At 48.4% G+C, this 21,260-nt stretch overlaps 1 protein-coding gene across 8 annotated transcripts; it reads right to left on the bottom strand.

Moving 5' to 3' along the window:
• Window positions 1–260: 260 nt before the first annotated feature.
• LOC100272682 (uncharacterized) lies at window positions 261–19,012 on the bottom strand. Of its 8 annotated transcripts, none has more exons than XM_008674147.3 (8): window positions 17,602–18,129; window positions 16,265–16,350; window positions 14,766–14,864; window positions 14,485–14,663; window positions 1,591–1,801; window positions 1,258–1,495; window positions 1,003–1,153; window positions 290–897 (listed from the first exon to the last, which is right to left on the bottom strand). In XM_008674147.3, the coding sequence occupies exons 1-8, from the start codon at window positions 17,745–17,747 to the stop codon at window positions 598–600; spliced, it is 1,410 nt and encodes a 469-aa protein (XP_008672369.1). In that variant the 5' UTR covers window positions 17,748–18,129; the 3' UTR covers window positions 290–597. The 8 variants fall into 8 exon arrangements, with proteins under 8 accessions (NP_001140610.1, NP_001346663.1, XP_008672369.1 ...); XM_020549547.2 differs by having other exon boundaries at window positions 16,265–17,428; window positions 17,602–17,749; XM_008674146.4 differs by having other exon boundaries at window positions 16,265–17,161; window positions 17,602–17,673.
• Window positions 19,013–21,260: the final 2,248 nt, after the last annotated feature.

The raw sequence follows: 21,260 nt of genomic DNA on the forward strand, positions 1-21,260 counted from the left end.
GCAGCCTAAGTCAAAGCCAATCAGGAACTGATTAAGATCTCACCATCGTTGTCACGCAACGGACAAAGATTGATTTGGGCAACTGTCACACATCAGAACGCTTACTTTTTTTTACAACTGTGTGCCAGCCTGAGCTCGCCAAACCAATCAAAAGTCATGATGAACGAGCCATGCATAAGAACATGCCGCGACTATGCAGCGACTGACATTGTCTCCATCATGTAGATAGAGAGAGGAAAAGAGAGAAAGCAATCCCCACCGATGAAATGTTTATGCCAGTTCATTTGCATTGTCGTTTAAATCCTCGTGTTGAATCTTGACCGAACAGAATAAAAGCGAGCATATATATAGCCTGGATGAAAATATGTGATGAAATCAGAAAGTCATAATGCCAGGTTGGCACCATCAACAACCATACGTTCCTCTAAGGACAAGGACTCAATGATGCGGCGATGCTTATATACCATTAGCCTGGATGCATGAGAACAAAACTTTCAGGCTCCCGTAATATAACTTTTGGGAAATACCATGCAAAGTGATGCAATGGTAACGCGCATGCATGGACCAAGCAAAGAAAGGCGGCGATTTGAACTAGTGCTATCTTCCGTCAAGGATGGTGACTGAGAGACCATTCAGGGAGCATGTTTCTTCAGCGACATCGGTTTCGTTTGGGACCAACATGGAGAGGAAACCGGGCTGCTTTGGGTCTGGTAACGTGGCACTTCCGTTGGTAATCATTGAAATGACCTCAGTCATGGAGGGCCGATCCGCAGCTTGCTCCTGAACACACAGCAAGCTGACATGGATGCATCTTAACGCTACGTTCTCAGGACACCTGCCGCGTAATGGTTTATCGATGAGCTCATGGCACCTGCCTTCGTTCCATAGTTCCCATGCCTGCAAAGTTCAGTTCCCAGAAACCAAGTTAGAATTACTCCACTTCCAAAATAGTTCCAATTATTATATAAGAACTTTTGTCATCTTTATAGCTTATATGCTTACGTAACCAAGGAGGCTAACGGAGTTGCCATGCCTTCGAGGTCCAGCGTTTCTCATTCCACTGATAATCTCCAGAAGCAACACTCCGTAGCTAAACACATCGGACTTGGTGGAGAAATTGCCTGCCATAGCATACTCGGGAGCCATGTAGCCACTGGAAGAATACCAGCCACTTAAAATCAATATTTGTTTCTCAATCTAGTTAACACTAGCCTAGTAGATGATCAAACGCAAAGCGCAAAGTAGACAAGAACTTACTATGTTCCTACAACTCTTTTCGTATTGGCTTGCGTTCCTTTGGGATCGAATATTCTCGCCATCCCAAAGTCCGAGATCTTAGGGTTCATATCAGTGTCCAGCAAAATGTTGCTTGCTTTCAGGTCCCTATGGATAACCCTGAGCCGAGAATGCTTGTGGAGATAGATAAGACCCTGCGCGACCCCTTCGATTATGTTCATGCGCATCTCCCAGTCTAGCAAAGCTCTTCTTGATTTTTCTTGACAAGGAAGGGAAAATTAGATACACCGGTTCAAGAAGGCAGCTGAGAGAAAATTGGAAGCAATAGGGATAAGAAACGAAGGTCAAACATACCAAATAAGAAGAAATCCAAGCTTTTGTTTGGCATGTACTCATACACTAATAGCATCTCTTCCTCTTCAATGCAGCAACCTAACAGCCGGACTAAATTGCTGTGCTGAAGTTTAGCTATGAGGAGGACTTCGTTTTTAAACTCAGTTAACCCTTGCCCTGAATTTGCTGCCAGTCTCTTAACAGCAATCTCTTGCCCATCCGGTAAGTGGCCCTATAGAATGGTTTTTAATGTAGATAGAAATCAGATAGTATTGTTGCATTGCATACAAAATATGATTAATTGTCTTGAACTGCCTGAAATGTCAAATGATATGCTCCAAAATAAATAAACAGAAAGTGAATGCATATGTAGAGGATGTGTATATATGAGTGTTATGGTGGGTGTCCAGTACAGGCGCCGCAACAAGGCTGGTAGTCCTAATTAGGGGGCTGAACCGGCTTAGGCTAAGTGGGCTGTTAGCAAGGCCCTTTTAGCAGTAGAATAAAGAGGCTAAAGGCCTTTTAGGTTAATCTGTAATAGGAGGTTATTTATACCTTAATTGCAATAAAAATGAGAACAGGCTATGATCAACATATTGTTGATCAGCCGCCGCCCTGCCCTAATTTCTCCTCCCCTGCTGTCTTCTCCCAGGCCGTGAGAACCACGGCCTCCTCTCATCGCCAACCGCTCAAGGAGCGGCCACCTACCACACACAGCTACAACCCAAGGAGAAGAGGGCATACCAATCTGGTATCGGAGATGCCGGGCAACGACGACAACACTGCCAGCGAAGTCGCATCTGCTGCGGCGCCAAACACCACCAGCGCAGCCCTGGAGCAGAAGATGGACACCATGATGAAGGCCCTTGCAGATCTCGCCACCAAGGTGTCCAATCTGGCGCTGCATGTGACAGAAATCGATGGGCGCACAACTCCCATAGTGTCCGCCGCCGGCAACCATCCAGGGTTTCCTTACGGTCTCCCAGGTTATGGCGGCATTCCAGAGACACAGGCACCATCGACCTCCACCAGGCCACCACCAGCTACAGCTCCACCATCATCCAACACATTACCAATCCACCAAATCCCCATGCCCCACTCGTCGTCACCTCTTCCATCCTTTCCACCATACATACCACAGCAGCCATTACAACATATCCCAACCCATCCCACCCCGCAGTCTTTCGACGCAGGAGCTCCGCGACACTACAAGATGGAGTTTCCAACATTTGATGGGAAGGAGGATCCCCTCGAATGGCTGAACCACTGCGAGCAGTATTTCAGAGGCCAACGCACGATTGAGGAGGACAAAGTGTGGCTCGCCTCCTATCACCTCAAGGGAGCAGCACATACCTGGTATTTCATGGTGGAACGGGACTGTGCAACGGTGACATGGCCTCAATTCAAAGAGCTCTGCAATGAGCGCTTTGGTCCGCCACTACGCACCAACCCATTAGGCGAACTGGCCCGTCTTCGTTTCCGGACAACCGTGGATGATTACCAAGAGCGCTTCTCGTCACTGTTGTGCCACACCTCTCCGTTGGCACCTGACCAGCAAGTGCAGCTCTTCACGGCGGGATTGCCAGAGCGGATTAAAATCGATGTCGAGCTGATGAACCCACAGAATCTGCAGCAGGCTTCTCGACTAGCAAGGGCATATGAACGTCGCTCTCAGGTCATTGATAGTGCTCAACAGCCCCAGCAGACTGGCAGGGCCCCCAGACCATCTGGTCGGCCACCGGTGCTCACACACATGACCGACAATGCTGCCAAGAATACACCCCAGCAGCCACCAACACAATCACCAGTCCCGTTCAAGCGCCTCACCCCCGCCGAGATGGCGGAACGACGTAAACAAGGGCTATGTTACAATTGTGACGAGCCCTATGTACGAGGCCACCGCTGTCCCAGGCTATTCTATCTGGAGGTCACAGACTTTGCTGATGATGAGATCAAGGGTGACACAGATGATGACCAGGAAGAGCAGGACCCAGTGGTTTCCCTACATGCAATAACTGGGATTAGAAGGGAGGACACCATGCAGCTGCGGGTAGTCCTCAACGGTCAGGAGCTGCTGGCCCTACTTGACACGGGTTCAACACATAACTTCATCAACTGCAAGGCAGCACAACAGTGTGGCGTTACTTTGGAACCCACACCAGGTCGCCATGTCAAGGTGGCAAATGGAGACCCAGTTTTCTGCCAGGGAGTAACTCGTCGCGCAGCCATTGACATCAACAAGGAGAAGTTCACCATTGAGGCATATGCAATTCCCTTGGATACATTTGAGATCATTCTAGGGACAGCATTCCTGAGAACATTGGGACCAGTATTATGGGATCTCCAGGACCTTTGCATGGCCTTCTGGCATGAAGGTCGGCGCATACTGTGGAAGGGTTTGGGGTCCGGCCGAACAGACACCACTACACCAACCACATGTAGCATCAACACTGAACCCAAGCACATGATGGATCACTTGCTGCAGTCCTTTGAGGATGTCTTTGAGGAACCACAGTCAGTACCGCCAGCCAGACATTGTGACCACAGGATCCACCTGAAACCAGGCACTGCACCAGTAGCTGTTCGTCCATATCGTTACCCCCAATTGCAAAAGGATGAATTAGAAGCTCAATGTGCGGATATGCTTCGCCGTGGTATCATCCGACACAATACATCCGCATTCTCAGCCCCGGTCCTCCTAGTGAAGAAGCCAGACAATACATAGCGTTTTTGCATTGATTACAGAGCCCTCAATGAACACACTATCAAGGATAAATATCCTATACCAGTGGTTGACGAGTTGCTAGATGAACTCCATGGAGCTCGATTCTACACTAAGTTGGACCTCCGTTCAGGGTACCATCAGGTCCGTATGCACAAGGATGACATTGAGAAGACAGCCTTTCGTACACATCATGGTCATTTTGAATTTTTGGTCATGCCGTTTGGTCTTACCAATGCACCAGCAACGTTCCAGAGCTTGATGAATTCTGTACTGCAGCCCCTGTTGCGACGCTGCGTGTTGGTTTTCTTCGATGACATATTGATATACAGTCCGTCCTGGTCAGCCCACCTTCAACATGTCAGAGCAGTGATGACTTTACTTCGCACCAACAGTTTATTTGTCAAGAAATCTAAATGCAGCTTTGGAACCACTTCTATTGTATACCTGGGACATGTCATCTCAGAATCAGGGGTCTCTATGGACAGTGACAAAGTCGAAGCAATCACCGCCTGGCCAACACCTAAATCAGCTCGTGGGCTGCGAGGATTTCTGGGAATTGCGGGCTATTACCGCAAATTTATTAAGGACTTTGGCACAATTGCAGCTCCCCTAACCAAACTCCTCAAAAAAGACAGTTTTGCATGGTCAGCAGAAGCAGCCACAACCTTTACAGCACTCAAGGAGGCACTGTCTACAGCACCGGTTTTGCACCTTCCGGAGTTCACCAAATCATTCATCGTGGATTGTGACGCATCCGGTTCAGGGTTTGGGGCAGTGCTACATCAAGACAACGGCCCAATTGCCTTCTTCAGTAGACCGTTCGCCACACGGCACTTGAAGCTCGCTGCTTATGAACGCGAGCTCATCGGTCTGGTGCAGGCAGTACGTCATTGGAGGCCGTACTTATGGGGCCGTCGTTTTCTGGTTCGAACAGACCATTTTGCCCTCAAGTTCATGTTGGACCAACGCCTCTCAACTGTTCCGCAACACCACTGGATTAGTAAACTGTTCGGGTTTGATTTTTCCGTTGAATATCGACCCGGACGTTTTAACACAGTGGCGGATGCTCTCTCCCGCAGGGACGCTGAAGCAATGGAGTCCCTAGCCATATCTGTACCATCGTTCCAGCTATATGATGAAATACGCAGTGATGGCAGCAGCAGACCGGAATGGAAACAACTACATGAACAGATCCTCAATGGCACCCAATCGGCGCCATGGCACATCCAAGAGGGCCTAATACTACATGGGTCCAGGGTATTTGTACCACCTACATCACCCACAATAATTCATATTCTACAGCTAGCACATGGCGCGGGACATGGGGGGTTCCAAAAGACATTACACAGGCTTCGCGCAGACTTCTACATTCCAAATGACAGAACTCTGGTTCGTGACTTTGTCAAATCATGTACAGTCTGCTAGAAAAACAAAACCGAGGCCTTACACCCAGCAGGGTTGCTGCAACCCTTAGAAGTTCCCTCACAAGTTTGGGCAGACATAGCGATGGACTTTGTGGAAGGCCTCCCAAAGGTGCACGGCAAATCAGTCATATTAGCTGTGGTGGATCGGTTCTCCAAATATGCCCATTTCATTGCCCTGGGACATCCTTATACTGCAGCCTCAGTGGCACGAGCCTTCTTTGACAACATAGTCCGTCTTCATGGATTTCCACTTTCCATTGTCAGCGATCGTGACCCAGTCTTTACAGGCAGCTTCTGGCGCGATCTTTTCAAGGTGGCTGGGGTCAAACTCCGCATGAGCACGGCTTTCCACCCCCAGACAGATGGACAGTCCGAGGTCGTCAATAAAACTATAGCCATGTACCTGCGATGCCTAACAGGAGATAGGCCGCGGGCGTGGGTCGATTGGTTGCCATGGGCGGAATATTGCTACAACACTGCCTTTCACTCAGCTCTCCGCACTACACCATTCCAAGTGGTCTATGGAAGGTCACCACCACCCTTACTGTCGTATACACAAGGAACAGCAGCCACAGATGCAGTCGATGATCTATTAAAAGACAGAGACATTTTTCTCTCGGATGTTCGAGAAAGATTACTGCAAGCACAGGCATATGCAAAACGGCACTATGATGAACACCATCGTGAGCTGGAATTCCAGGTGGGTGACTGGGTATGGCTGCGACTTCTACACAGCCAGGCACGAGCACTAGTTGGCAACAAGAAGAGCAAATTGGGTCCAAGATATGCAGGTCCGTTTCAGGTGCTGGAAAAGGTGGGCACGGTGGCTTATCGGCTGCAACTTCCAGATGACGCTCGCATCCATAATGTTTTCCATGTTGGCTTGCTCAAACCCTTCAAAGGTGATACGCCAAGTGCTCCTCCAGCCCTCCCAGAGATGCACCAGGGGAGGGTCCTGCCAACACCTGAGCGCGTGCTGCGCGCACGACTACGCCGCCAAGAATGGCACCTTCTTGTGCAGTGGTCCGGGTCTTCAGCATCAGAGGCAACTTGGGAACCATTGGCTCGGTTCAGAGAAAGCTACCCCAAATTTCAGCTCGAGGACGAGCTGTTTCTCGAGGAGCCGAGAGATGTTATGGTGGGCGTCCAGTACAGGCGCCGCAACAAGGCTGGTAGTCCTAATTAGGGGGCTGAACCGGCTTAGGCTAAGTGGGCTGTTAGCAAGGCCCTTTTAGCAGTAGAATAAAGAGGCTAAAGGCCTTTTAGGTTAATCTGTAATAGGAGGTTATTTATACCTTAATTGCAATAAAAATGAGAACAGGCTGTGATCAACATATTGTTGATCAGCCGCCGCCCTGCCCTAATTTCTCCTCCCCTGTTGTCTTCTCCCAGGCCGTGAGAACCACGGCCTCCTCTCATCGCCAACCGCTCAAGGAGCGGCCACCTACCACACACAGCTACAACCTAAGGAGAAGAGGGCATACCAATGAGTATCTGAGGCAACACTATAGACAAAAGGGGAGAATGCAAGGGTAGGCTGAATCCAAAGCAAAAGAAAGGAGGGAAATAGAACCTTAGATTCGACAAACATGTTCAAGGAAAGAATATGTCCAAGATACAAGTATCTAGTTGCAACAATTCACTAGTTTCACTAGCTACGCAAACGCAATCCACTTGTTAAGAGTATCAAATCTGAGTGCAAAACACCCCAAAAGAGTACCAGTACCACCATCTTAAAAGTGGATACCAGCCTAAGAGGAACTAGGTGTTTTTTCCATTAAAAAGAAAAAAATAGGCACCCATATTCGAGTTGAAAAGGACTCAAAAGCTGGGCGGTTGGGAAATTGGAATACATGACCACACCTCCCACGCCAACTAGTTGAGCTAGACTAAGACCCTGTTTGAATGTACTAGAACTAATAATTAAGTACTAAAATTAGCTGGAGACATCAAAACTGTAAGCAACGAGACTCTTACTCTTATCGAAAGGATGACACTATGAGTTGGGACGATTTTCTGTTTATTTTCTTAAATACTACACAATGTCATATGGTTGGGGACACATATTTATAGCCCTAGGGGCTACACTACACTACAGCACACAAGTGCTGTCCTCTAGACACTAAAGTGCAGTCAAAAGACTGCATTGCTGCTGCTGCTGTCCTACAACAGTCAAAAGACTGTTGTGTTGCCTGCTGCTGCCACACTACAGCAGTCAAAAGACTGCTGTTGTTGTGCTGCCACACTACAGCAGTCAAAAGACTGCTGTTGTTGTGCTGCCTGCCTATAGCAGAGATGCTATCCTTCATATGCTGTAGCAAAAGTGCTATCCTCCACACGAAGACCACATGATTTATTCCATTATTCTCCCCTAAGTCTTGTGCGTCGTCTTGTGGGAAAGTTTAGCCATTCCAGACCTAGAACAAAGCTCAAAAAACTTAATCCTCCAAGTGGCTTGGTGAGCAGGTCCGTAAGCTGATCCTTGGTGTTGATGTAGCGCGCCTTGATGCTCCCTTCTGCCAAACAGTCACGGATGAAGTGATAGCTCACCCGGATGTGCTTGCTCCATTCATGGAACACGGGGTTCTTGGCCAACGCCAATGCAGACTGGCTGTCCACCCTGAGTTCCACTGCTGTCGTGTCTCTCTCGAGGAGATCACCGAGCAGTCTAGCCAGCCAGAGCGCTTGAGACGAAGCGGTGGAAGCCGCTATGTACTCAGCCTCGCAGCTGGACATGACCACCACTGCTGCTTGACTGACTGCCAGCTGATGGGGCCCTTGCCGAGGAAGAAGAGGATCCCGCTTGTGCTTTTGCTGGTGTCGATGTCGCCGGCGTCGTCGTTGTCACTGTACCCGACAAGGTATGCCTCCCCAGGACACCTTGGGTAGTAGAGATCGTGGTCGAGAGTCTGCGCAACATAGTGAACGATCCTCTTCACAGCCTGCTCGTGCTCCGTCGTCGGTCGCTGCAGGAACCGACTAACGTAGCCAACGGAGTATGCCAGATCTGACCGTGTGTGGACGAGGTAGCGAAGGCTCCCCACAAGGCGTCAGTACTGAGTAGAGTCCACCTCCTCCGTCGTGCTGTCGCAGCTCAGCTTCAGCCTCTCCTCCATCCAAGTGAGAGCTGGGTTGCAATTAGTGAGCCCAGCCAGCTCAACAATGCGCTTGGTGTAGGCCGTCTGGCGAAGTGTGATCCCAGAGTTACTCTGGTGCACCTCAATCCCCAGGTAGAAGGAGAGATGTCTCAGGTCACTCATCTGGAAGGTGGCCTTCAACTCTTCCTTAAACGCCACCTCTGCATTCTTGGCGCCGATGATCACCAAATCGTCGACGTAGACACCCACCAGCAGGGCATTTTCTCCATTGCCCCACCGATAGATGGCCGCCTCGTGCGGGATTGGCATGAAGCCCATCCTCTTGAGCGTGGAATCTAGCTTGGCATTCCGCGCCCTCGGTGCCTTTCGTAAGATGTAGAGGGTCTTGCACAGGCGCAACACCTTTCTCTCCTTGCTAGGGATCACAAAACTTGGCGGCTGGTGTACGTAGACCTCCTTTAAGTCGCCGTTAAGAAACGCCGACTTGACGTCCATGTGATGAACGTGCCAGCCCTCCTGGGCTGCCAGCGCAAGGAGTCACACGGATTCCATCCATGCCACAGGGGCGAAAGCATCGTCGAAATCGATCCCCTCCTACTGCAAGAAACCACGTGCCACCAAGTGAGTCTTGTGCTTGACGATGCCACCGACTTCATCCCTTTTCAGTTTGAACACCCACTTAAGGGTGATCGCGCGATGACTAAGAGGGAGATCAGCGAGCTCCCAGGTGCAGTTCGTCTCAATCGCGTCCATCTCCGACTGCATCGCGGCACCCCAAGCCGCGTGTTTCTCGGCCTCCGCGAAAGACTGAGGCTCACCATCATCGCATGCAAGATGTAACTTTCCCGCTAGAATGCGAGACGCCAGGCCCAGGACTGACGGGTCGATGAGAAGGCCCTCCACCTTTTGATACCGCAACAGCTCGACGTTGAAGCACGCGTCGACGCGCTCCTCGTCGTGGGAAAGTGGGATCAGGAGCTCCATCGGGTCGTGCTCGACACGAGCTGGCATCGGAGAGGACGTTCTCGGAGAGGGTACCGTCGGTGCTATAGTACGGGGTGACGAAGAGCTCGCTGTAGCTGGAGTCATGGCTGGATTGCGTGGTGGCGAAGAGCTCGTTGTAGCCGGAGCTGGAGAGCGTGGCGCTGGTGGAGACTTAGTGGCTGGGGTAGGCCTACTCGAAGAAGGGTTGCCTACTCCCCCGGCTCCCTCTAAGTGGACGTACTCGATGGTGAATTCGTCGTACGTCGGAGTCGTGTCGTCATCCACCACCTTGTCCCAGGCCCATCCTCGCCCTTCGTCGAACACTACGTCGCGCGTCGTGCGCACACGCAGTGTTCCTGGGTCAAAGATGCGGTCGGCCTTCGAGCCCTCCGCGTAGCCAATGAACACCCCTAGGATGCTCCTGTCGTCAAGCTTGCCGATGTGACCAAGTTCCTTGGTGAACGCGAGGTAGCCGAAGAACCGTAGGTGAGAGACCGTCGGCTTGCGCCCATGCCAAGTCTCATACGGTGTTATCCCGTTGAGTGTCTTGGTGGGCGAGCGGTTGAGGATGTAGACCGCTGTCACCACCGCCTCTCCCCAGAAGACAGCTGGTGTTCCCCTTTGCTTGAGGAGAGCCCGAGCCATCCCCACAACCGTCTAGTTGTGCCGCTCGACGACGTCGTTCTGCTGCGGGTTGTATGACGCGTAGTGGCGTTGAACGCCCTCATCCGTGTAGTATGACGCGAACTCAGCCGCCGTGAATTCACCGCCGTTGTCGGTGCACAGCACGCGCAGCCTGCGACCGCACTCTGCCTCTGCAGCAACCTGCGCACGCTTGATGGCGTTTGCAGCCTCTCCCTTGCTGCCAATGACCATCACCCACATGTAGCAGGAGAGGTCGTCGACGAGCAACAAGAAGTAGTGTCGTCCTCCTGGTGTGGCTGGTGTTACCGGGCCACACAAGTCCCCATGCACGAGCTCGAGCCTCTCCTTGGCTCGAAAGCTCGACTGCTGGGGAAAGGGGAACCGTCTATGCTTTGTCAACACGCAGACATCACAGAATTGCTCCACATGGTCAAGGCACGACAAGCCTCGTACCATCTCCTTGGCACTAAGCCGCTTCAGGGCCTCAAAGTTAAGATACCCGAAGCGCTCGTGCCACTGGCATGCCCGGTCATCCCGACGAGCAGCAAGGCAGCAAGGTTGTGCTACCTTCATGTTGAGGATGTAAAGCCGATTTGGACTCCTGTGTACCTTGACAAGAAGGCGATGAGAGGGGCCCCAGATCCTCATGACTCTGTGCTCGACCTCCATGCCCGAACCATTCTCATTCAGCTGTCCCAAGCTGATGATAGAGTTCCTCAACGCAGGGATGTAATAGACTCCGGTGAGCAGCCTGTGCTCACCAGACGCGACGGTGAATACAACTGAATCGACGCCCTTGATATCTACGCCGGAGGCGTCCCCAAACTTCATGAAGCCTCGGACGCTAGAGTCGAGATCGGTGAAGAACTCCCGTTGGCCGGTCATGTGATGAGTGGTGCCGGTGTCAAGGCACCATCCTTTGATCATGTCGTTGCTGGAGCCGTCGTCGAGGAAAGCGTGTGCTTTCGATTCATCAAGATGGAGGAGTGCCGCTGCAGACGGTGCCGCTGGAGGTAGCTCGATGCTTGCATGTGCTAGAAGCAGAGCTTCCTCCTCCGCCTATGCGACGTTGGTCTGGCCGCGTCGTGGCTGCCGACATTCCCTGGCCCAGTGGCCAAGCTTGTCACAGTTGTGACAGCCGTCATCTCGTGCCGACTTCTTGTTGCCAACGGTGCTGCCTTGGGCGCCTCCGTGGGCACCACCCTCAGCTTGTCCTCACGCCCTGGCCTTGGCGCCTCCACGCGCCTTGCGCGGCTTGTCGCGTTTGCGGCCCCGTGTCCAGGAGGAGGACTCCCCTTCTTGTCACCCTGGCAGGCCTCCCACTGCTCCCGAGTGAGATGTAGCTTCCCGCCGATGGTGATAGGCCCAGAGAGGGCCTGTGGTTCGTCACCGTCGACGACCTTAAGAAGACCAATCGCTTCTTCGATCGTCATCGTGGAGAGGTCTAGCAGAGACTCGATTAAACGAGCAATCTGCTTATACTTCTCGGGGATGCAACGGAAGAGCTTCTCGACGGTTCTCTCCTCATCGTAGGCGTCGTCGCCGAACTGCACCATCTTCTGCAACAGAGTGTTGAGGCGAAGAGCAAAATCATCAACATCCTCACCTGGCTTGAAGGTCAGGTTCTCCCACTCCTTGCGAAGTGTCTGCAGTGTGGTCTTGCGGGCACGGTCGCTGCCAATGCGGGTCGCAGTGATGACATCCCAGTCATCCTTGGCAGTCCGCTTCTGGGAAAGCGAAAACTGCATCTCGAGTGAGACTGCAGCAATGAGGGCATCCAGCGCCCGTCGATCCTCGTAGTAGTCGACGTCACCGTACCGAACTGCTTCCCACTTGTGGCAAACTTGGAGCCGTACCCTCATCACCGCAGCCCAATCGACGTAGTTGGTCTTGGTGAGGGTAGGCCACCCACCACCTAGACCGATGTCCCTAACAACGGCCTGGACCCCACGGTGACCATGGTACCGATCCAGGGAGGGAGAGCCGCGCAGACTGTAGAGGCCGCGATCTCCGTCGACCCAGCCGCCGCCACCGAGAGCATCGTCGGCGTGTCCGCGCCCATCTGGGCTGCCGTCGCGTGCATTCTCACCCAGAGCGCCTTCGGCGCATCTGCGCCTATCTAGGTTGCCGCCGCGCGGGCCCCCATGGGGGTGCGCGGCTGCCCATTGTGTTGCCTGCTCTTGCGCTGCCTCCCTTGCCAGCCGGAGCTCGTCGTTGGTGCTGCCGTCGCCGGAAACAGAGCCGCCGGCGCTACTGCCGCGCAGAGCCTCGAGCTCTGCCGTTGCCGCCTCCGCTGCTTCTACTTCTGCTCTCGCTGCTTCCAGTTTCGCAGCTGCTAGTCGTGCTTCCCTCGCCGCTATCACTGCAGCCATCGCTGCTACTCGCTCGCATTCTTGTGCCGCGGCGACCTTGGCCTCCTGCTGGCGCCACGCACTCGAAGTGATCGAGCGTAGAGATATGGTGTGCTAGCGAGGGGTCGCTACGTGTGGAAGAGGCTCTCTCAGATGAAAGGCTACTTATCCGAGCAGGAGAGGAAGGAACAGTTGGAGCTCTTGCTTCCGACTGAGTATAGGGAGAGGCGTGGGAATAGATGAGCAAGAGATGTTTAGGCTATAAGATAACCTCGCTCTGATACCAATTGTAAGCAACGGGGACTCTTACTCTCGTCGAGAGGATGACACTATGAGTTGGAACGATTTTCTGTTTATTTTCTCAAATACTACACAATGTCATACCCTTAGAAGGTTTGGGAACACATATTTATAACCTAGAGGCTGCACTACACTGCACTACATAATACACTACACACTGCAGCACACAGGTGTTGTCCTCTAGATGCTAAAGTGCAGTCAAAAGAATGCACTGCTGCTGCTGCTGTCCTACAGCAGTCAAAAGACTGTTGTGCTACCTGCTGCTGCCACACTACAGCAGTCAAAAGACTGTTGCTGCTGTATTGCCTGCCTATAGCAGAGATGCTGTCCTCCACATGCTGTAGTAGAGATGTTGTCCTCCACACGAAGACCACATGACTTATTCCATCACAAACAACCCAACTGTTGGTTTAACTATTAGCTACTTTTACTTGGAGACATCCAAACACCCCCAGCTAATAGTCTAGCTAACTATTAGCTACACCCTCAACTACATAGTTATTAGCTGGTTCAATCCAGCTAAAATTAGCTAATAGTTAGCCATTCCACTAGCAACTTTTTAGTCAACTAACTATTAACTCTAATGCATTCAAACGGGGCCTAACTTCCTAGTTATTGCCATATTATAATCTCCAAAGCATCAAATGTCAGACTTATATCCTGATAAACTGAAGTGCCTAAAAACAAGGCACTCAATAAATCACAAAATATTAAACCTGCTAGACCAACTAAAAAAATCCATAACACAATATAGAATCAAACTATTTCTTGAAACAGGAAAAACTAAAAGAAAAATATATCATTCTTGATTGATACTCTCAGCTAAGTTGGGTGCAATGATGAAAAGTCATTGTCAATGCAATTTTTCCATACTGAATGAACTGTAAAAGGAGGATAGCAATACCACAATATGTGGACCCAATCCTAGATAAACATAATATTGTTGAGACTGCAAGTCTGCAACTTTTTTGATTATGTACATAGTCTGTTCTTGATGTTACATAGAAACATAATTCAAAAGAGGAGAAAAAAGTGTTTCATACATATAACCAATAATATGAATAATGACACAATTAGTCTAGATGCCAAGCAAAGTCAAGATCAATTTTTTCCATTGTTTGATGTAAGTACAAACATATATATTAGCGTACTTATGTAGGTAATGGAAATGAAGACAACCTTCATCTCCATATCATGCCCTATATCTCTCATGTCTAATATCCCATCTTTAGTTACCGTTTTCTATGTAGATTATTTGAATTATATTGCAATAACAAGATAGGGGTACACCCATAGACACATAACCACATGTTTCTGAACCAGCATTATTATTTAGTTTGTGAAATGCTCACAGGTATGTGAAGCAGACAGGATTGAAGAACAGGTACCTTGTACACTGGGCCAAACCCCCCTTCTCCAAGCATGTTTTCTGTTGAAAATTTGTCTGTACCATTTCTTATTTGTGAAAAGGAAAACACCGCAAAATAAGTGCTTGTTTTCTCACCCTCCCAGAGTTTGATAGCATCCGAAGTCATTATGGAGTGATGACCATCCTGTTTTCCTTTTCCTGATTCAAAGGAGACATTGTTATGTTTTCAACCAAACTGCATATAAAAAGGTGGGATTTTCTTTACCTATTAAAAAATTCTTATGGATTTCTAATAGTTACCTTTGTTTTTTGATCTGCTGATCCAAATAAACAAGATCAGACAAAAAATAAGAAATCCAATTGAAGGAAGTACACCAGCTATCCAAAGTAATTTGTGACCTGAATAAGAAAAGGAGTTTGTCACTTGGCTTCGTTGTTCATAATACATTTTCCTTCGCAGTAGCGCCTGCCGCCGCCGCTGCTCATGCTGCCACACAGTGCCTCCCCGAGCCAGGTTTGCTAGCATTGGCGCTGTGCACGACCGCAGGGCATTGGCCTGTTTGGTTTAGCTTTTTTCTGACCGGCTTTTCTGAGAATCTAGCTGTGGGAAGAATCTGGTTGTAAGAAGAATCTAAGTATTGTTGGGATTACGTGCAGAGTAAGATGAAGGCGTCCATAGGGTTTAGGATCTAAAAAGTGATGGATTCCTACTATTATAATGACTCGACCGGTTATGTGTTTATGCTGATTTTGAATGATTTTTACCAAATCAATTTTTATAGAAGTTGGCTGAAAAGCCGAGTGTTTGGCAGTCTGCAACAACTTTTGGTGGCCAGAAACTGAAAAAAGCTGAAACAAACATGACTGAATGCTTGAGGAGCACTACGAGACACCATGAGCCCAAATGAGAACGACCACGACCGAGGCCAGACCTTAGATCTGTGTTTTGGCATGAGACAGACGAGATATTTTTTAACCTGAGCCTAAAATTCTCTCCCATACAGAGTCGAACTCATTACTCATGACATAAGATACCACCTAACCAACTCAGCTAGAGGTTCTTTTCTTTGTGAAAATTTTATCTTTTGAAGAAACAACGTACTTCATAGTATTTTTCAAAACATGGATTGATTACTTCCCTTTGAAGTAGGTAACTTTTAAGCTACTGTTCAAAATATGACTACTATGGTAATACCTTCAATGCGAAAGGGTCTTGAGCCTAGTGGTTAAGGGCTTCCAAGTAGCACCTCCAAGTCCTGGGTTCGATCCCCTCGGGGGAGAATTTTCAAGCTTGGTTAAAAAATCCCCTTGTTGTGCCCAATCCGCTCTCGGGTTACGATGTCCTATGTGCCACCCTCCGGTTGGGCTGTTGCAGAGTGGACGGTTGACGTCGGTCCGTTAGTGATGGGGGCCAGGGTTCAGGGATTTTCTCGGCCGAGACCATTGTTTCGGTCTCTTCTTAATATAATACCGGGAGGGTGGTCTTTCCCTCCCCGGCCAAGGTTTTTTTTTTGGTAATACCTTCAATTTATGTAAGACATTGAGATTTGGATAGATCTTCAAAAGTAAACTTCGACCATTAGTTTCTCTTAGAATATATTACCAACTGTGAAAAAACTTTAATACCATATAAAAAATATGTAAAATATGAATCTACTGGTACAATTTTTACACACAAAACATGCATATAATTTGACTTTGTTGGTCAAAAACTTCTGGTTGGACCTTTTAAAATCCCAATGATACCCCCTACATAAAGAATAGGATGGAGTACTTTCTTTACGTTACACATCTCATACCTGAACTATTAGCAACACGAAGATAAAGAGTCCCTGCTCCACTCTTATATCCGTCCTGCATATTTGTTAAATTGCCATACCATAGGCTGCAACCATCCAATACAGAATAAGTGTATGCAGTGCAGGAGCAATTTTTCATGCATTCCAATTGGCATTTGCCGTCTCCCATAACAGAAAGTTTAACTCTTGAGTCAGGGAATCGCATATTGGACATATTAACAAACCTATCACCATTACACTGCAGTTGGATTTGCCTAGTGCACCCTTTCCGGGTATCTCCTGCTTGTTGTTCAAAGCCTAGTGGACAATGACATATGGGTGACATATTGTTGTTGCATATACCAAAAACACCACATATGTTAGATACCTCACAGCTAGGAGGCTGTCGCCATAACAGAGTCCATGACTCAGTTACAGGACTAAATTGGGCTATGTTCAATGAACCATTTGGATCTAACACAATCTTTGTCATTGTGTCTCTGGGATTGGCAGTGTATGTACATGTAAGGTTGTCACATTGAAATAAAACAGGGATGATACCAAGAGATGTCAGCTCTGGAATGAGAGAGTTGGTATCACCATTCCAGCGTAAACTGGTCCAAAATTGGATCCCTTTCCACCAGATAATGAGTTGAGATGCATTAGTTATGCCAGGTCCAAAAGAATAATCCCCTACTGCTGGGTCATCATAGCTCTTCCATGAAGTCAGCAATTTAGCACCAAGTGTAATATTAATTCCAGGGAACCATGTATCAGTAGGAGAGTCAAAGCTCTGCCATATGATCTTAGCTTGGTTCGTGATGCTCCTTAAGATGAAATTGCCGTTATCCAGCATTGCAGCCTCCACATCTTGCACTCCCCGTCCATAAGCCACTGTGAATGAGTTGCCCCTCCCATCTAAAACGATCAGATTGCTACTGTTATCAAACTTAAGTATGCCAGAAGTATCTTGTAATGGATCGTTCCTGTTGGCAACCCATACAACTCTTCTTTCTGAAACATCGTTGTGCCATATACCAACATATCGCTTGCTCGAAGCTCCAGGGCTAAAGAAACCGAGCACGAAAATTCTGCTCATGGACACTAGTGTCTGCCCATCTAAAATTGATTGGTTCTGAAAAATACTGCCTAATCTTTCTGTGGGAGCTGACAAGCATCTTGATGCTATTACAGACAGGATCAACAAATTAACAAGGGTGCACTCTCTGCAGAAACTTATTTTCCCAAACATGGCTATCTGCTTTACTCCGATTACCAAACTAGGCTAATCAAATCAAAGCAGCAAGAGAGAAATGCACTGACATAATCATGAGGAAAGGGATTGAATTTCTCCGTACCTCTCTGAATTCTCCCAAATAAGTGAAATGTACCTCTCTGAATTCTCCCAGATAAGTGAAATGGTTCCTGCAATCGCTGCGTTGGGGGTGGGGAGAGAGAATGCGTGGTGGGGAGTGCCAGCGGGTAAAACTTTTGGGATGAACATTCAGAGTTATGAGTTTTAGAAGTTCCATGATAGAACTATGAGGTCAATTTTCTAGTCGTCGGTCAACATTGGCGTCTCTAATGGATACTAAACTCTAAGCACTGATTGGCAACCAGCTCGTCCACTTGAGAATGATAGTTTGACAGGGAACTGACTATCTCTCAGTTATTGCAATCATACTCCACTTTTTCTATCTGCTTGACTTTGACCAGATAATAATCAACACTAAAAACGCTTAAAGAGAAAGAAGTGTAGAGGGGATCAAAACATCTAACGGACACCATGCAAGTCTAGATTCCAGGCAAACAAATTGAGTATGTTACATAGATTTTATAAGGGGGTGTTTGGTTTCTAGGGACTAATGTTTAGTCCCTTCATTTTATTCCTTTTTAGTGTATAAATCGCTAAATATAGAAACTAAAATAAAATTTTAGTTTCTATATTTGGTAATTTTGGAACTAAAATGGAATAAAATCTAGGGACTAAACATTAGTCCCTAGAAACCAAACACCCCCTAAGAACAAAAGTAGCGGTGTTTTTTTATTAATTCCTGCTATGTGAAAGGATGCATGTGGTAGCAATTATTAAGTCTAGTAGTCAACTACCTGCTGCTGCTGCTACGTCCAACGACGTGTTCGTTGAAATGTCCAAATCATGTTGCTTGTGACATGTGTCTGAATGGAATTCCAGCTTCTAGCCTTTTGGAAGCAGATATATCGCTTATTCGCTTCTTCCTCTTCCGCGGGCATAGCGGCTCCTTATTTGCACGATCCGTCATCTTCTTCCTTGGATCCCCATCCCCGTTCAAGTTTCAATTTCAGTAACGTCATAGATGAGCTACAACCGGGAAGTACAAAAAAAAAAATTGGTACTCTGATTGCAGTAACGGTATAAACGCGGATAGAATGCCATACCAACATTTTTTTAATTGCAAAAATCCAGTTTAAAGTAAACTCGAATCGTCTAACAAAGTTGTAATATAGTACTAACTTCACTAGAACGCATCTTGAAACCCTCGCAAAAAGAAATCACGAGAGAAGACTTCTACCTCGGCTCCGTGAAGGCAACCTGGTCAGTGGTCATGACGAATTATTGACGGGAGTGGAATGGATATCTCAGTCGCTGCCTCTAGGCCCGCTGCGCACAGGCGACTAGGGCGAAGACCCTCGTCCTCTGTTCGCAGCGAAAGTCTAGCTAGGCAACATCCGTGTCCATCCGACCATCCGTGTCATAAGACCGTCACCAACTATGCGCCAGGGTTAGTCGGAGGATCGGATACGCATTCCATACTTATTTCATATCTTCTCTTCGCATTCAGATTGAGTACCAACATTATCGAATTGTATCGGATAAAATTTAAATATGTATTGTAATCGACTTAGACGGTACAGATATATCAAATACAAATAAAGATAGTAAATATCGAACATAGACGGATAATATTTATATTATTTATGTCCCTAGTGTCAATAAAATTGTGTTTAACGGTTTACTCATATAGCTACTTAAAATATTGTTTCATATTGTTTTATTTTGAGTTTAATAGTTTACTCATATAGCTACTTAAAATAGTGTTTCATATTGTTTTGTTTTGTAGACTGCAATGTTTGTAGAATAATATTTGAATATGATGAAAAAGATGGATAAGTTAGTGGGGATAGTCTAATACCATAGCCTACTTATCCTATCAATACCATGTTTGAAATAACTTCGTGAATTCAAAAAAGTAAATTCAAGTATATATAGATCTATGATTTATTTCAGTCTACTGTAGAAATAGCTCCACTAGTGGATAGTGTTAAGATTTATTACATTATGTAGACAATTCTATCTTCATCTCCATCTAATTTTTATATAGGTTCTATGGTCAGCTCTTCATTTTATCTTTCTTTCCTCTTAGCTTCCTTCTTTTCGTGCTTTTCTCCTTTTCGAGCGACCAACGGGCCAGCCAGGACAGGTGTGGGGTTAGCCAAGTGTCACAACCCTAGGCCGAAGGAGCGCTTGCCTCCTCGACGTGAGCCGCAAATCAGATGAACTTCGATGAGATCAGAACGAGCTACGAACAGCAGGTAAGTTCCAGGTGAGTTCGAGTTGGGATTTCTGTTAATTCTAGCATAGATTCTTCTCCAAGTAAAGGTAGGGTATTTATACCTATTAGGGCTAGTTTGGCAACCTTATTTTTATGGGATTTTCAATTTTCCAAAGAAAAATGAACTAATTTTTCATAGGAAAATGAAAAACTCTTGATAAATTGGGGTTCCCAAATCAGCCCTTACAATAGCTTACCGTTAGGAATGGCAACAAGTTGCATGCCCACGGGTAAAAATCTATAGGATACGGGTTTGGGTGTAAATTTATATTTGTGGGTACGGAGACGAGTTTGATTATCAACCAACGTGTATTTTTCTCACGAGTATGAAAAGGTTGTGCCCATAGCCACGAACTCGCGTACCCGCATAGGATATATGTGTATTTATATGTTTATGTTTATATATGGATATTTATATATAGTTTATATATTAAAAGCTCTGAACTTCCAATAACTAGAGGAAGCTCAGGTCGGACGGTGTAATCCGGTTGTCGGCGTTTCGAGACCGGGGGTCCCCGAGCCGACGAGTGAGTGTGCCGCGTGCCCCAGCCCAGATGGGTCGAGCGCGTGGGCGAGCGCGAAGGGGGGAGAAGCGAGGTGGCCGGAGACGGGCGTGAGAGAGGTGGAGATCCCGCGGCCTTCGTGTTCGTCCCGCGCCCAGGTCGGGTGCGCTTGCAGTAGGGGGGTTACAAGCGTCCACGCGGGTGAGGGAAGCGAGCGACCCTAAGGGTTGATTTGGTGACAAGGGGATCCCGGGAGGATCGGAGGGGATTGAGGGGGAAATGAACTAATTTCCCCCTCAATCCCCTTAGATCCTCCCGGGATCCCGGGTCACCAAATCAACCTTAAGAGAGCGCCTGTCCCGTCCTCGTCCCGCGCGGCCAACCTTCTCTAAGAAGGCCCTGGTCCTCCCTTTTATAGGCGTAAGGAGAGGATCCAGGTGTACAATGGGGGTGTAGCAGAGTGCTACGTGTCTAGCGGAGGGAGAGCTAGCGTCTTAAGTACATGCCAATGTGGCAGCCGGAGAGATCTTGGCACCCTGCTGGCGTGATGTCGTGGCTGTCGGAGGAGCAACGGAGCCTGGCGGAGGGACAGCTGTCGGAGCGGTCGAGTCCTTGCTGACGTCCACCTGCTTCCGTAAGAGAGCTGAGAGCCGCCGTCGTCACAGAGCTTGTGGGGCGCCATCATTGCCCATCTGGCGGAGCTAGCCAGATGGGACACCGGTCTAGTTCTCCATGACCCGAGTCGGCTCGGGGTAGGATGATGATGGCGCTTCCTGTTGACGTGGCGGGCCTGTGCCCTAGGTCGGGCGACGTGGGGGCTCCTCCGAAGCCGGGGTCGAGTCTGTCTTCCGTGGCCGAGGCCGAGCCCGAGCCCCCGGGTCGGGCGAGGCGGAGATCGTTCGGCAGAGGCCCGGGCGGAGT

This window comes from Zea mays, chromosome 3, assembly GCF_902167145.1.
Source record: "Zea mays cultivar B73 chromosome 3, Zm-B73-REFERENCE-NAM-5.0, whole genome shotgun sequence".
Lineage (NCBI taxonomy): Eukaryota > Viridiplantae > Streptophyta > Magnoliopsida > Poales > Poaceae > Zea > Zea mays.